At 40.8% G+C, this 17,576-nt stretch overlaps 1 protein-coding gene across 2 annotated transcripts in view; it reads left to right on the forward strand.

The window, feature by feature from the left end:
• The first annotated feature begins 1,787 nt into the window (after positions 1 to 1,787).
• kifap3a (kinesin-associated protein 3a) overlaps positions 1,788 to 17,576 on the forward strand; it is a 204,630-nt gene continuing 188,841 nt past the window's right edge. The window contains exon 1 of one of the 2 annotated variants that reach the window (XM_073063254.1): positions 1,788 to 1,984. In XM_073063254.1, the coding sequence (XP_072919355.1) occupies positions 1,953 to 1,984 (32 nt within the window). In that variant the 5' untranslated portion in view covers positions 1,788 to 1,952. The remainder of the gene's footprint in view (positions 1,985 to 17,576) is intronic. The other variant, XM_073063255.1, reaches the window with a different exon arrangement.

The raw sequence follows: 17,576 nt of genomic DNA on the forward strand, positions 1-17,576 counted from the left end.
ATGGCTCCTCAGACTCTCTGGCCTTGCACAGAAGGGTATTTATGGAAGAGTGGCAGGTAAGAATCTCTGGCTTTAAAAAAAACATTTGTTCCTACTTGCCCATACCTGCTATGCACTTACTTCTTTTTCTTAACCAGGGCCTCAATATCTCTCAAAATCCAAGGTTCCTTAAACCTGTTATCCTTGCCTTTTATTCTGACAGGAACATACAAATTCTGTACTTTCAAAATTTCACTTTTGAAAACCTCTCACTTAGCAAGTACGCCTTTGCCAGAAAACAACCTGTCCCAAAAAAAAGACATACCCTTGCTTGTAAAGACTTTGCAAGGCATCACTTAGAAGATACTAAAAACATGTGGACAAAGGTCCTTTGATTACATTAGACTAACGTGAAACTTTTTGGTCTCAACACGAAGCAGTACGTGAGGTGTAAATCTAATACTGTTGATGCACCATCAATAACTCTCCGAGACGTGAGGTGAGGTATAGGCTTTTATTGGCTGGAAGAAAGAACAAGCAGCAATTGACCACCATACTACATCCTGGAGACTGAGGGCAGGGCTCAGGCGCCAATCGCCTTTATACTGGGGTCTGTGGGAGGAGCCACAGGAGCAGTCAGCGGGGGGGGGGGGGGCGTGTCCAGACAGGTATATGTAGTTCACCACAACTGTACATGAGCCAGGTAACACCACCCTTACTGTAAAGTAAGGTAGAGATAGCATCATGCTATCGGGATGCTTTTCAGCATCAGGGGTTGGAAATCTGGTCAGGACTGATTGGAAGATGAATGCTGCTAAACACAGAGAGATCCTGGATAAAAACTTGCTAGCCTCTGTCAGAAAACTTAAACTGGTGAGGAAGTTTATCTTTCAGCAGCACAACGGCCCAAAGCACACTGCCAGAGCAATAATAAGAGTGGCTTCAAATGAAGAAAATTGATGTCCTTGAGTGCCCCAGTCAGAGTCCTGACCTTAACACGATCAAGCATCTTTGGCAGGACCTCAAGATTGCTGTCCACCAAGACTGCTCCCAACAAACCTGGCACAGCTTGAGCAATTTTGCAAGGAGGAATGGGCAAATCTTGCTCCACCATGTTGAGCAAAGCTAATAGAGACTTATCCAAAAAGATTAACAGCTGTAATTGCTATGAGGGGTGGTTCAACTTATTTTGGGGGGCACTGTTGCGAAAACAGAACATGCGATTCACAAATAAAAATTCTCAGTTAAGTTGATCAAATTCCCTGGTTGTATATGTGAAGAAAGGGTTGGGGGCTGAATACTTTAACAAGGCTCTGTATTGTTTGCACATGGTCAGCAGGGTTTGTAACACTCCCCAATGATATTTATTATCAGATCTTCCATGCTATCCAGCATCTGACGTTGATTACTACCTGGAAATCCGGTATGAGTTCCATATAACTCTGTCGTAATAGCACTAATTCGTTTGTGATTGAAATGTAATCTGTTTTATTTTGGGTGCCCGGAGTCCATGTAATTTGTATAAACAAACAAAGACAGGGTAAGACAACAATGCAATAGTGGAATCTGGAAGGTACAATAGCCTGGACTCGTTTGAGCTTTATTCATTGAACTTAATATTTCCCATAGTAGCTGGACATCCATTTTCATCTGATTACATATTTGGAAACATCTCACAGCATTTTGCTGGTGATGCTATCTACGTAAATGCAATCGCATTCGTTACCTTTGCCGACTCGTACTGCAATTTTGGTCCGGACCGTCCCTCCCTGCCTGTTGGCGGCGCTAGTGACGGAGTGACACCTCCGGTTGTCCTGTCGTTCAAGCTCGGCCCTGCCCACCGCTCGGAGTTGTGGGACGTTTGCACTTGTTAGAGGCGCCGTGCGGAGATGTGAAGGTGGTCGCGGTGTGGGTGAAAATCAGCAAACAAAGAAACGGCTTCTAATTAGAGCTGAGCGGTAGTGGCCAGGAAAATGCAGGCGAAGGATGCTCGTTATCTGAAGAGGTTGGTGCTGCGGCGAGTATGGCAGCAGGCTGCGGTCTGGCTGCCGCCGGCAGTGATCTGCGACGGTGTCCGTTGTCTTGTCAACGGGCTGGGCTGGGCCGGGCAGGGCCGGGCCTGGTCTGGCCTGACTTGACTGTCGGCAAGACCCTGCTTTACAGTTTAAGGCTGCCGTTACTATACTTTTTATTTGGGCCACGGCGCCGTTTAGTTTTCATCAATATACACCTGGTGCTGACAAATGGCACAGACATTGCCAAACCATATTTCTCTAGATGACATTTAGATAAACTTGACCTGAAATATTATTTCTGCTTTTGCTGGGCCCTATCCTGTACGTATTTGCAACATCATCTGTTTCTATTTCAGGTTTCCAGAGTACGCATTGTTTTGCCTGAATTAAAACTGGCATTGTTTTTGCTAACATCAGCATCTGTTTGATTCTTTCACTCCATCCTTCATTTAGCTCTACAGTACCCATGGGAAACGAGATTTTCCACTTTCTCCGCTTGAACATTATTGGCTTTGATTTCTTCTAAGGGTTCTTGTTTACATAACCCTTTTGGTCTTAATGTTGATCAGCAGGCCAGATATCACTTTCTTTGACTTTATTGAAATAGGATTTCTTCATCTAACGGTGATTTCATATTGACCATTTATTTTTAACCTCCCATTTTGATTCCTACCTGGAGCCATTCTCATGAGATACACATTTTGAACAGGTTGAACATTTAGAGAGGTGAGATGTAGTACAATCTCACTCATTTTCCATTGTTGAACCACTATTTTCCCTACATTTAGTCAACACTTTTCACTTTGTTGCCTTTTGTCCTTTGTTGAATGCCATCAGTTATTTGGGGTAATGGGCTTTTTCCATATATAATAGAGATTGACTTTCAAGTGCACCTATGCTCCCACCAACTGGAAGGTCAATTGGTGTAAAATTATAATTCTAATATATTTTTTTTCTCAAGGCAGGTTAAATCTTGACTCGTGCTTAAATTAAAACTCTAGTATTGCTTGAAAAGAAGACGCAGTAGGAGGTGAAAATGTACTGAGGGCAGATGAAAATGTGGAGATGATGATGCAGTGAGATCAGCAGTGATCTTAGGTGGTGTAGCAGCTCAAAGGGATATGTGCAAATCAGAGACACAAGTCTCCTCCCTTGCACTCATGACCTGCCCATCACCTCTGTCTGGTTTCAAAGTTTCAAGGTGCATTATGCGTTATACAACCTTGAGATTTGTTTGCTTACAGGCTGTTGCAAAGCAAGGAACCCAAAAGAAACCAATTTTTTTTAAAAAAAGACCAACATCCCTGTGGCCACAGAGAAAGAAAAAACACAAAACAAATAATTTAAAAAACAGAAGCAATGAGCAGCATTCCGAACCAAATTAATCCAAAACTGATCCAAATCCTTCGAGTAGGTCCAAGCCTCGGTATTCAGTTCATTGTATTAGTGGGACAAATCGCTGCAAAGTTCACAGATACGAAGCTCAACAGCCAGAGGCAGTCTCACAGCCTTAGTTTTGCAGAGAGAGAAGCCCTCAGATGTGGGTTCCTCACCTCATTCCATTTGTTACATGGTCCACTGTCCTCTTCTATTAGATTCCTCCTCCTTCAGATCCATACCATCTTCCACCTATAACCTCCCAGCTTCTCACATCATCCCCACCCACATTTCTTCCTTGCCCCTCACCTGAACTCACCTATCACCTGCCAATTTGTACTCTGCCCCCTTCCTCTATCTTATTCTGGGTTTTGCTGATGAAGGGTCTCGAAAAGTTCACTGTTCCTCCCACCCCCATTAATGTTTCCCGTCTTGCTAAATTTTTCCGGCATTTTTTGTGTGCAATGCCAGTGCAGTCGAACCATGCTTTTTGACTCATTATTATCATGTGATATGCAGGGACTTTCTATTAAGATTTGAGCATACTCAAAGGATAATTTTAATTAACATAAATTTTCATCCTTCAGAATCTGAATCAGGCTTATTATCATTGACATTTGTTGTTTAGCAGCAGTATAGAGCAAGATATAAACATTTTAGAAAAAGATAGAAATAGTTTATAAAGGAAATCTGATGGCAGAGGGGAAGAAGCTAAATCATTGAGTTAAGGTTTTCAGGCTTCTGTACCACCTCCTTGATAGTAGTAATGAGAAGTGGGCACATCCTGGATGGTGGTGACAGTCCTTAATAATGGACACTGTCTTCTTGAGGCAATGTCTTTTGATGATGTTCCCGATGGTGCAGAGGCTACTGCCTGTGATGGAACTGGCTGAGTCTACAACTCTCTGTAGCTTTTACGATCTGTGCATCAGATCTCCAAACCAGGCATTAATTTAACCAGTCAGAATACATTCCATAGTACATTGTTAGAAATTTGCTAGAGTCTTTGGTGATATACCAAATCTCCTCAAACTCCTAATGAAGTATAGCTGCTGCATGCCTTCTTTGCGATTGCATTTCAAGATATTGATACCTACGACTTGACACTGTTCTCCCTTTCTACTGCTGACCTTATTTCCCCTTCCTGAAGTCCACAGGTGATTCCTTGATCTTACATTATAAGCAGGTTGTTGCGATACTGCTCAACAAGCTGATCATTTTCACTGCCATTATGCCTCTTTGCCATAATCTTTACGATCCTGCCAGCAACAGTGGTGTCATTGATGGACTTGTAAATGGTGTTTGAACTGTGCCTAGCCATGTGTGTAGAAAGTAGAGTAGTGGGCTAAGCATACTTCCTCGAGATTCATCGTGTGTTGACGGTCAGCAAGGAGATTTTATTTCTGATCTGCACTGAACGGTCTCCCGATGAGTAAGTCAAGGATCTGGTTGCAAAATGAGATAAAGAGGCCCATGTTTTGAAGTTTGTTGATTAGTACTGTGGAGATGATGGTGTTGAATGCTGAGCTGTAATTAATAAACAGCAGCCTAACATAGGTATTGCTGTGGTAGAGGTGGTCCAAGGTAATTTGGAGAGTCAGTGAGATTCTAACTGTGGTAGACCTATTGTGGTTGTAGGTAAGTTGCAGTGGGTCTAGTAGTGAATGCTACTCGGTGATAGTTGCTGAGGCAGCTCACCCTGCTTTTTTTGGGCAGTGGTATGATTTTTGGTGGTATCACCTTTTGAAGCAGGTGAGAACCTGCAACTCAGCAGTGAGAGGTTGAAGATGTTCTTGAACATTCCAGCCAGTCGATTCTCACAGGTTTTGAATGCTCTGCCAGGTACACTATTGGGGCCTGGTACTTTGTGAAGGTTCGCCTTTTCAAGGAGGTTCTAACATTGGCTGCGGAGATAGTTATCACAGAGTCCTCCAGATGCTGTAGTGCAGTGGTTCCCAAACTTTTCTATGCCCCACACCCCTAGGAAATGTTTGATTAATGTTCGCACCCCTTACAAAAGTAATATCACATTTGAAGATGAAGAAGTCTAATTTCTAATTTTTGAACCACGAATTGAACCACATACAATACTGCGGGTGAACAAATTGAACTTAAAAAAATAAGTTCTAACTCAGTGCATAAAATGCAAATATAAATTGAGCAATTAGATTCTAATTTATTCAGAAAAAATTGTAAACAGTAAAATCAATCCCAATTGTGAACATAAAATTCAATGACTTTACTCCTGCTTCTCATTCATGATTTTGTCAAAACGTGGAAATTTCTTGCTGACTGCGATCCGCAGGTATGCCTGTGGATTCAGACGATTCCTATATTTTGTCTTGATTGACAAGAGAGAACTGAATCCAGATTCACACAAGTATGTTGTTGCAAATGGAATGAGGACATGGAGTGCTTTTCCACCAAGTCTTGGGAACATATCCAGTGCTGCACACCAAAACTCCTCCGAAGTCTTGCTTTCAAATTGCATTTCAAGAGCTCGATTTGTCCGCAAATCAATAAGATCTTCCTTCAGCTCTTCATCATCTGACATTTTCTCCAAATTGTAGGAATATGGATTCATGATCCATTCTTCTGAAATCTTCAGGTCTCCAGCAGCAAAATATTCATCAAACGGTTCTGACAGCATTTCCAAATGAGCCACAATTTCTTCACGCACAGTAGAAGTTACGGATCCAGCATCATCAACCATCTCTTCTAGTGAAGGAAAATTTGAGAGACTGCCTCTTTCCATCCTTCGACACCAAAAACGTAACTTTTCTTTGAAGGCATTCAACTTTTCACAAGCCTTCAACATGTTTATCCCTTTTCCTTGAAGAGAAACACTCAGGTCATTCATACAAGTGAAAATGTCAGCTAATTAATCCAGCATTTGGGCGAATTCCTGTGATTCCATTGCCCCAACCGGATCACATTCACATTCCTCCAGAAAAACTTTGATTTCTTCCCGCAGTTCAAAGAAGCAGGTTAAAGCTTGTCCATGTGACAACCAATGGACTTCTGTGTGGAAAAGCAAAGCTGAATGCTCACTTTCCAGATCCTCAAAATGATTTGAAGATGCGATGGTTCAAAGCATGCCCCTGATCCAGTTGATGATCTTCACACAAGTATCAAGGACTTTCTTCAAATTTGGAGGCAATGTTTTTGATGCCAAAGCATGCCGATGAAGAAAACAATGGGGAACTTGAAAGTCTGGAATCTCCTTTTTCATCAATGCAGAAAAGCCAGATTTATTTCCAAGCTTTGCAGGTGCCCTGTCAGTGCACACAGAACCAATGATTTTGATACCTAAATCATATTTGGCAAAGAAGTCTTTCACCAGCTGCATCACATTCTTTGCAGTTGTGTTTGTTTTCAGATCTTTACAAAACAGGAAATCTTCCTTCACAGCACCATCATTGACATACCTCACTAATGTGATGAGTTGACTACAACTGGAGACGTCAGTTACTCATCCAACTGAATAGAGATTTTAAGAGGACTAGCTCTGACATCTGAGATGACTTGGTCCAAAATATCTTCACTCAACTCACAGATTCAGTTGTGAATAACATTATTTGATAGGAGCACCTGTTCAAATTTTTTTCTTGCTTCTTTGCCCAGGATAATTGTTGCCATTTCCAGTGCACATGGCTTGATGAGATCTTCCACAATTGTATGGGGCTTCTTGGATTTGGCCACTTTATATGCCACTTGGTATGAAGCAAGAAGTAGTGTTTTTTCAACAGAAACAAAACCTAATTTTGGAAGAGTTCTTTGTAAATCAAAACAAGCTCTTTTGATTTTCAGTGACCCAACATCATGTCCTTCAACATCAGCTCTGCCATGCTTGTTCTTGAAGTGCTCTTGAAGTTTGGATGGCTTCAGATTTGAGTTGGAAAACACAATGCTACAAAGAATGCACTGGGGTTTTTGCAAGCCGTCATTTCCTGTTGTGCAAGTGAAACCAAAGCACACATAGTCATCATTCCATTTCCTTCCTTTTGACATGATGAAGAGTTGATGAAGAGTTAATGAAGGGTTAAGGGTAAAGAGAAAAATATGTGCTAATATGAGAAAAACTATCTGACTAAGTCAGGGATGACCGCTTTTCTCAACCAGACATGCCTATAGCAAAGTATCGCGAGAAATATGCTTTCAAATATTATATTACGATATTATCTGCAGTTACGCCAAGATAAATCGTCAGGTGGAAATGCTATAGGGACGCGACGCGATTTATTAGGCTACTCTCTACTGAATTTACACACCTATTTCTGATGATTACTGGAGATATGAACGCCCATCACACAATTCAAAGTCCTCGGTGCTAACCATGATAACTCCTCAACTAACACAATTCAAAATTATCAACGATTCAAGAGAAAAATCTTTTAAGAGGAAAAAAAACCTTTGAAATTCAAAAACTTCTTTAATGCATTGAGACAAATACGAATGAATAACTTCAGCTGCTTTTTATCAAAATGCGGCTTTTTAAAATTTTATAATTGAATAATTTACCTACTGTCTGTGGGTTTGGTTTTAACGCGAAGTTGTTACTCGATGGTTGATTCGGGATGTATAAAGATTTTGGCATTATGAGATGATTTTTAACTCTGAGAGGTAACCTAGCTAACATTGATGAGACTCCTCAACTCTGAGTTGTAACTCCCAGATAACACTGATGAGATTCCTCATCTCTGAGGTGTAACTTCACAGGTAACACTGATGAGAATCCTCAACGCTGACTCAGGCAGCGGGAGACGAGTGAGTTTACGTCTCTCTCGACTCGGGCAGCGGGAGACTGGAGTGTGCTTGGGACAAACGTTACTACCACTTCTCAAGGCACACTGGCAGCTGGCTGAGTGATGACTCTTGACTCATCACTCAAGGACATAAGCCACTCTTTGTTGCACCCCCTGAAATTCCATCTAGCACCCCAGGTTGGGAACCCCTGCTGTAGTTTTATTCTCCTTTTCAAGATGTGCATGAAGCATCAAAACCATTTATGGTGGTAGGTTTCAACTTGTAGGAAGTAATGGCATGCAAACTGTACCACAGCTGACGTCCATCTGATTGCATCTTTAACTTCACTCGGAATTGCTTTTTCACTCTTATGATAGCTTTTTGCAGGCCGTAGTTGGACTTCCTGTAGAGTTCTGGATCACCAGTGTTGAATTCCACTAATTTTACTCTTAGACTGCAAATCTTCTGGTTCATATGTGACTTCTGGTTTGAGTATGTCTGTTGTGTTCTTAAAGGCACATACCCATTCACACAGGTCTTTATGAAGTCTGTGATTGTGTTTAGAAGTTGTGTTAATTTCATTGTGGTCTACGCTTGTTCTGAGAAAAGCTGCTTTTACAGGAATTCAGGTTAGGAAAGATGAGCAATTTTGCCTTAATTTTTTCCTGCTTTAATATCTCTTTCTATACTGGAGCTTTTTAACAAAGAAATTGTTTGGCATGGCATGGTAGCACAGCGGTTAGCGTAACACTTTATAGCGCCACTACCTTGGGTTCAGTTTCCACCACTGACTAAGGAGTTTGTATGTTCTCCCTGTGACTGCATGTGTTTCCTCTGTGTGCTCTGGTTACCTCCCACATTCCAAAGACATATGGATTAGTAGGTTAATTGGTTACTTGAGTGTATTTGGGTGGCGTGGGCTCCTTGGGCTGGAAGGGTCTATTTGTTACTGTGCTGTATCTCTAAATAACAAGTAAATAAATTTAAAATAATTATCAATCTATACTCATTAGCTTTCCTTTTTTAATTTTACTATATCACAATTAATATGAGCATTAAATATAATTAATTGCAAAATATTTCATATACAATATTCTGAAATGATACTTTATATATTCAAATATGGTAATTTAATGCGACAGCTTTCTAATAGCAGACAATGAGGACACCAATTGTATTGGACCCAGGCATGTGAACCTGTACTACTGCATTGCTGCAGTGGAGGGTAATTACATTATTAACGTAGGAATGGAGAAACAAAAGTTATTTTCAGGTGTTAGCATTGTTTCCTGGATACCTAAGTTGGAAATTGTGCTTTCAGGTCTAATTTGAGTACATAACCTGATTTGATGTTTCAGTGAAGGACTGAGCCACGTTGTGAAAGGTACCATTTTTAAAGAGCCTTTCTTCCGTTGCTCGAGTGTACGTGTACACTCCCACACTTGTATCCTCCATACTTGCTCTGTAAAAGTTCATCTTTTTTCTCAAAGATAACCCAGTGTTAACTTGTCATTACCTGGCTTCAGTGTATTTTCTCTATGGCATGCTTAACCCTTGATCTAATCCTGAATGAAAAATTGTTACGGGAACAAGTAAGGTTTTTAAAAATGCTGTGCAGCAGAGCTGGAGCCAACTGGAGGGCTAGGTGTTTCAGATGGAAAGTAACTATATAGTTTAATCTCTTGGGTTTGGAAGATATTTAATTTTTCTAATACACAGAATTGAATGCTTGTGTACACCATATTTTGTGGTGGGTAGTAATTCTTGGGATTGTTCATTTTGTTCATTTTACAGTAAGTTGCTGTACTGTCGATGGAGTGTAGAATTTGAGTATGAAGGGACGTTTGGATGAATATTACAGAGTATTCAGTCATTCAAGGAGATCACATCACAATTTTAATCAAGTAGTGGTACTGTAATGTGAAATGGTGAGGTTTCTATTTGTGCAAAAGGTAGTACAAAATTTGGAGACAATTTTCAACCTGATCCTTATTTTGTTTCTCTAAATGTGTCACTTTCATAAACTTTAAATGAATGATCAATGAGAAACAGCTATTTAGGGTAGCTTAATGTAATATTTTAGTGTAGGATCCACGTAGGCATCTTCCTTCCTGTTCAAGGGTAATGATTAGTCTTTATATGTGTAAATTAGAATTTGCTGACATTATTCCAGCAGTTAAAACATCTGCCTTTTTTTTTTGGTTAGTAGTGTATTCCTCGTGCAAAGAAGCATTATTGTAGAGCATAATTTGAGCTGCAAAACAAAGGAATAGTTTGTAAAATTTAAGGGCCTTGTTACTTGGGAAGAGGATGGATTAGTGGAAAGAGCTGAATGTGGCATTTTGACCACACTGTCCTCTTTCTTGGTCTCCCAATAAATTGCAGTGAATTCTGATTTATTGGGCCATTAGTTAATTGAGACAGCCAGTTATTTGGGACAACTCTTACAGAGCAAAAACTAAATGAGAAAATAGTTGGGGTTTCCTTCATTTATTTGGGACACCATGCCGCTTAATTGGGATAGGAGACTGTTGCCAAAGTTTCTAACTAGTGTCAGTCGCATGCACTTGTATGACCGTTGAACACTACTGTGCTTAGAGTGAACGGTTTTTAAATCGCATTAGTTATATGTGTTTGTGTTCAAGAAGCAGTGATTGTTGTCACGGTGGTTGGCAAGGAGTAAGCAGTAAGACAATTTGGAGAGCAAACACGAGGAAATCTGCAGATGCTGGAAATTCAAACAACATACAAAATGCTGGTGGAACACAGCAGGCCAGGCAGCATCTATAGGGAGAAGCACTGTCAACGTTTCGAGCCGAGACCTTTCATCAGGACTAACTGAAAGGAAAGATACTAAGAGATTTGAAGGTTGGGGGGGGGGGGGGGGGGAGAGAAATGTGAAATGATAGGAGAAGACCGGAGGGCCGGAGGGGGTGGGATGAAGCTAAGAGCTAGAAGGGTGATTGGCAAAAGTGATACAGGGCTGGAGAAGGGAAAGGATCATGGGACGGGAGGCCTAGGGAGAAAGAAAGGGGGAGGGGAGCACCAGATCTTTCCCTCCCCCCCCTTTCTGCACATCTTTCCCTCCCCCCCCGCTTTCCGCAGGGATCGCTCCCTACGTGACTCTCTTGTCCACTCGTCCCCACCATCTCTTCCCATCGATCTCCCTCTTGGCACTTATCCTTGTAAATGGAGCAAGTGCTACACCTGCCTTTACATTTCCTCCCTCACCACCATTCAGGGCCCCAGGCAGTCCTTCCAGGTGAGACGACACTTCACCTGTGAGTCGGCTGGTGTGGTATATTGCATTCGGTGCTCCTGGTGTGGCCTTTTATATATTGGTGAGACCTGACGCAAACTGGGAGACCATTTTGCTGAACACCTACGCTCTGCCAGAGAAAGCAGGATCTCCCAGTGGCCACACGTTTTAGTTCCTCGTCCCATTCCCATTCTGATATGTCTAACCATGGCCTCCTCTACTGTCAAGATGAAGACACACTCAGGTTGGAGGAACAACACCTTATATACCGGCTGGGTAGCCTTCAACCTGATGGCATGAACATTGACTTCTCTAACTTCCGTTAATTCCCCTCCTCCCCATCTTACCCCATCCCTGACATATTTAGTTGTTTGTTTTTTTTCTCTCTCTGCCCATCACTCTGCCTGTTCTCCATCTCCCTCTGGTACTCCCCTCCCCCTTTCTTTCTCCCTAGGCTTCCTGTCCCATGATCCTTTCCCTTCTCCAGCTCTGTATTACTTTTGCCAATCACTTTTCCAGCTCTTAGCTTCATCTCACCCCCTCCGGTCTTCTCCTATCATTTCGCATTTCCCTCTCCCCCTCCTACTTTCAACTCTCTTAATATCTTTCCTTTCATTTAGTCCTGACGAAGGGTCTCGGCCTGAAACGTCGACAGTGCTTCTCCCTATAGATGCTGCCTGGCCTGCTGTGTTCCACCAGCATTTTTTGTGTGTTGTTAAGACAATTTGGAGCTGTTCACTATGGTTTCAAGCATTTAGACTTGGAAATGCTTTTTAAGTGCTTTCGGCTGTGAGTGAAAATGAAATAATTGCACTACTGCAAGTTAAGTATGAAGAATTTGAAGCCATCAGCAAACATTGGAAGTTACAATGAAAATAAAGGATTGGAGGATGCATTTGTCAAAAGCATTGTATGAAGGCAGTCCAGTATCTGTATTCGGTGTCTGCGCTGATTTTGTTCATTTAGTCAAGCAAAAGAACATGGGAATAATTCCTCTATCAATAACTATTAGGAACTACAGTTTTATAGTACTGTAATAATATTGTTAGTGTTTTAATTTGTTTGTTCATTTAAATGTATAATTTCAAAGGTACAATTTAATGTCAGAGAAATGTATACAATATACATCCTGAGATGCTTTTTCTTCACAACCATCCACAAAAACAGAGGAGTTGTCCCAAAGAATGAACAAGTTAAATGTTAGAATCCCAAAGTACCCCCCCCCCTAGCTCCCCCTCCTGTGCGTAAACAGCAGTGAACAACAATCCCCCATCCATCCATCCACCCACCAAAAAAAGCATCGGCACCACCACCAAGCACTCGAGCATGAGCAAAGCAATAGCAAAGACAAGGACTTGCAGTTACCCCGAAGACTTTGCATTTCACCCAGTATTCAACATACCGCAGGTTCTATCTCTCCCATTTTCCCAGCGAGCAAGGAGATGTAACAAACAGCTGGCTGGTTTATGATGTTAAAATACTGTTACATCGCTTTTTTTGTCCTCTGTGCCTGAAGATCGCAAAGATCCCAGGTCTCCAGGCACACAGCAGATATCCCGACTCCCCCGATGACACTTGGGTCTCCTGTCGTGACACCGACCCTCAATCTGCCCCATTGCCAGAGCCCTGAAATCCTTGGCTTCTGAATTCGAGCTGGACTGTTAGGCTGAGTCTTTGGTGTGCCGAGCGACGGCCGGTTATGGAACCCTGAGAGCGGGTCCCATTCCCACAAAGAACCATAGTCAGCATGTAACTCCAGGTCAGGGTCTTCAAAAGAATCCTGAAAGGGAGAAACAGAGATATTAAAGATGGAAATAGAGCTGTTTCAGAAGATGCAAGCAAAGGAGTCGCCGTTAGGCGCTATTATCTCTCCTAAGCTCCGCCTTCAAGTTCAATGGCAATTTGTTACTCAGTTCAATGGTAATTTGCCTTTCTTATATGTGTTTAACTATTTCCATGAAATTTTGTCTAATTGCGGCAGCTGCTTAATTGGGCCAAAATGTACTGGTCCCAGTACGTCTCAATTAACCGGAATCCACTATGTTATTTTTCCTGCCTTCCACCTCCATCTCCCACTCCTCCAAAAAAATGCCTTCAGTTGTTAATGATGTGTCCTTCGCTATTTTGACTAGATTATGTTTACTTGTTGCCTTTGCATTTTTCATTTCAATATTTTTATTGTTATTTTTGGCAAAGTCCTTTTAATAGTTCCTGTTTGAATGTACAGTTGTGCTAGAAAGTTGGTGAACCCTTTAGAATTTTCTTTATTTCTGTATAAATATGACCAAAAATGTGATCAGGTTCACACAAGTCCTAAAATTAATTAAGGCAAACCCAATTAAATAAATAACACAAAAATTGTACTTTTTATTTATATTGAGAAAAATGATCTAATATTACATGTATTTGTTGAAAGAAGTACGTGAATCTTTGCTTTCAGTAAGTGGTGTGACTCCCTTGTACAGCAATAATTTCAACCAAATGTTTCTGGTAACTGTTGATCAGTTCTGCACGTTGGCTTGGAGGAATTTTAGGCCATTCCTCCTTAGAAAACTGCTTCAGCTCTGGGATGTTGGTGGGCTTCCTTGCATGAACTGCTTGCTTTAGGTTCTTCGATGACATTTCTATAGGATTAAGGTCAGGTCTTTGACTTGGGCATTCCAAAATGTGAAATTTCCTCTGCTTTAACCATTGTTTAGTAGACTGACTTGAGCGTTTAGGGTTGCTTCTTGCTTCACAACTCACTTTCTCTTGAGCTTCAATTCATGGGTGGATACCCTGACATTTTTCTGTAGAACTGCTGGTACAATTCAGAATTCATTGTTCCATCAATGATGCCAAGCTGTTCTAGTCCTGATTCTAGTTTCCCCTTTAAATGATCTAATAATCCTAGAGGTTCACATACTTTTTCCAACAAATACATGTAATATTGGATCAGTTTTCTTAATAAATAAATAAATACATTGTTTCTTGTGTTACTTAATTGGGTTCTCTTCATCTAATTTTAGGACTTGCGTGAAGGTAGATCACATTTTAAGTTATGTTTATGCAGACATAGTGAAAATACTAAAGGATTCAAAAACTTACTAGCACCACTGTATATGTCTCTTCCTTTTGTCTTCCAAGTTTGCTTATATTCACCTTTTGTCCCAGGCATTGGTTAATTGAAAGTTAATAAATAAAAGGCACAAAAATAAATTATTAATTTAAATTAAAATATGAGGCTGAAGTTATTTAATTTCCACCCTCTTAAACATAACTTTTAAAATTGGTGATTAAATGTAATTACTATAACATCAGAATCGGGTTTATTATAACCAACATGTGATGTAAAATGTGTTAACTTAGCAGCGGCTGTTCAATGCAATACATAATATAGAAGAGAAAAAAATAATAAGTAAAATTTTAAAGAAAGTAATGAATAAAATAAAATAAATAATAAACAAGTAAATCAATTACAACGTAAATGAATAGATTCAAAAAAGTGCAAAAAACAGAAATGCTATATATTTAAAAAATTAGCAGCAACAGCAACACTAGCACAGCTCTGCCTACAGTTTCGAAAACTGGTTATTGCTAAAGAACAATCTCCTTATCTTTCTGATAACATTAGTGTTGTTCGGTATTGTGAAAAGGCTTCAGGATCATTGGCATGTGACGTGAAATTTGTTAACTTAGCAGCAATTCAATACAATACATAATATAGAAGAAAAATATAAAATAATAAATAAATAAGCAAATCTTATTCAGTATACTTTAAACAGTATACATATATCGAATAGATTAAAAATCATACAAAAACCAGAAATAATATATATTTTAAAAAGTGAGGTAGTGTCCAAGGGTTCAATGTCCATTTAGGAATTGGATGGCAGAGGGGAAGAAGATGTTCCTGAATCGCTGAGTGTGTGCCTTCAGGCTCCTGTACCTCCTACCTGATGGTAACAGTGAGAAAAGGGCATGGCCTGGATGCTGGAAGTCCTTAATAATGGATGTTTCCTTTCTGAGGCACCGCTCACTGAAGATGTCTTGGGTGCTTTATAGGTTAATACTGAAGATGGAGTTGACTAGATTTACAACCCTCTGTAGCTTCTTTTAGTCCGTGCAGTACCCCCCCCCCCCAAATACCTGACAATGATGCAGCCTGTCAGAATGCTCTCCACAGTACACCTATAGAAGTTTTTGAGTGTATTTGTTGTCACGTCAAATCTCTTCAAGCTCCTAATGAAGTATAGCTGCTGTCTTGCCTTCTTTATAACTACATCTGTATGTTGGGACCAGGTTAGATCTTCAGAGATCTTGACACCCAGGAACTTGAAACTGCTCGCTCTCTCCACTTGATCCCTCTCTGAGGATTGATATGTGTTCCTTTGTCTTACCCATCCTGAAGTCCGCAGTCAGCTCTTTCGTCTTACTGATGTTGAGTGCCAGGTTGTTGCTGCGGCATCACTCCACTGGTTGGCATATCTCACTCTTGTACGCCCTTTTGTCACCACCTGAGATTCTACCAACAATGGTTATATCGTCAGCAAATTTATAGATGGTATTTGAGCTATGCCTAGCCACACAGTCGTGTGTATATAGAGAGTAGAGCAGTGGGCTAAGCACACACCCCTGAGGTGTGCTAGTGTGAATTATCAGTGAGAAGGAGATGTTATCACCAATCTACACAGATCTTGGTCTTCCAGTTAGGAAGTTGAGGATCCAATTGCAGACGGAGGTACAGAGGCTCAGTTTCTGCAACTTCTCAATCAGGATTGTGGGAATGATGGTATTAAATGCTGAGCTGTATAGTATCCTGACATAGGTGTTTGTGTTGGCCAGGTGGTCTAAAATTGTGTGGAGAGCCATGGAGGTTGTGTCTGTCGTTGACCTATTGTGGCAATAGGCACATTGCAATGGGTTCAGGTCCTTGCTGAGGCAGGAGTTCAGTCTAGTCATGTCCAACCTCTCAAAGCATTTCATCACTGTCGATGTGAGTGCTACCGGGCGATGGTCATTAAGGCAACTCACATGAAGATAAAAATGATAAATTAATTCTGAACTGTATTGAGAAGGTAAAAATTCTTCCACTTTTATTTTTTGGTCAAAGTCTTTTTTTTTAAACAAAGGAATTGTCTTGCAATTTTGTGATAGAAGACCATAAGATATAGGAGCAGAATTAGGCCATTTGACCCATCAAATCTGCTCTGCCATTTCATCATGGCTGATCCAGTTTTTCTTTCAGCCCCAATCGCCTGCCTTCTCCCTGTATCACTTCATGTCCTGAATTAAGAATCTTAACAACCTCTGCTTTAAATATACATAAAGACTTGGCCCTCACAGCTGTCTGTGGCAAAGATTCAGCACTCTGGCCAAAGAAATTCCTCCTCATCTCTGTTCTAAAAGGACATCCCTCTGTTCTGCATCTGTTTCCTCTGGTTTTAGACTCTCCCACTGCAGGAAACATCATCTTCACATCTACACTTATTAAGGCCTTTCACCATTCGATAGGTTTCAATGAGGTCACCCTGCGTTCTTTTGAATTCTAGTGAATACAGGCTCAGAACCACCAAATGCTCTTCAAGTGACAAGCCATTCAATCCTGGAATCTTGAACCATCTCCAGTTTCAGCACATCCTCTCTAAGGAAAGAGGTCCAAATCTGCTCTCAATTCTCCAAGTGAGGCCTCACCAGTGCTTTATAAAGTCTGAACATTGCATTCTTGCTTTTATATTTTAATCCTCTTAAAATGAATGCTAACATTGTATATGCCTTCCTCACCACAGGCTCAACCTGCAAATTAACTTTTAGGGAATCCTGCCCAAGAATGTCCAAGAACTCCCAAGACCTTTTGTGCCTCAATTTTTTGTATTTTCTCTCCATTTAGAAAATAGTAAACCCTTTTATTTCTTCTACCAAAGTGCATGATCATACACTTCCCAACACTGCATTCCATCTGCCATTTCAAGCCAAGTCACTTTTTTATTCTCTAAATCTGTCTAAGCCCTTTTGTAGCCTCTCTACTTCCTGAAAACTATCTGCCCTTCCACCTACCTTTATATTGTCTGCAAACTTTGCAATAGAACCATTAATTCTATGATCCAAATCATTGACATATAACGTAAAAAGAATCGGTCCCAACACAGACCCCCATGGAACACCACTAGTCATCAGCAACCAGCCAGAAAAGACTTCCTTTATTCCCAGTCTGCCTCCTG

Source organism: Hemitrygon akajei, chromosome 12 (genome assembly GCF_048418815.1).
Source record: "Hemitrygon akajei chromosome 12, sHemAka1.3, whole genome shotgun sequence".
NCBI classification, from domain to species: domain Eukaryota; kingdom Metazoa; phylum Chordata; class Chondrichthyes; order Myliobatiformes; family Dasyatidae; genus Hemitrygon; species Hemitrygon akajei.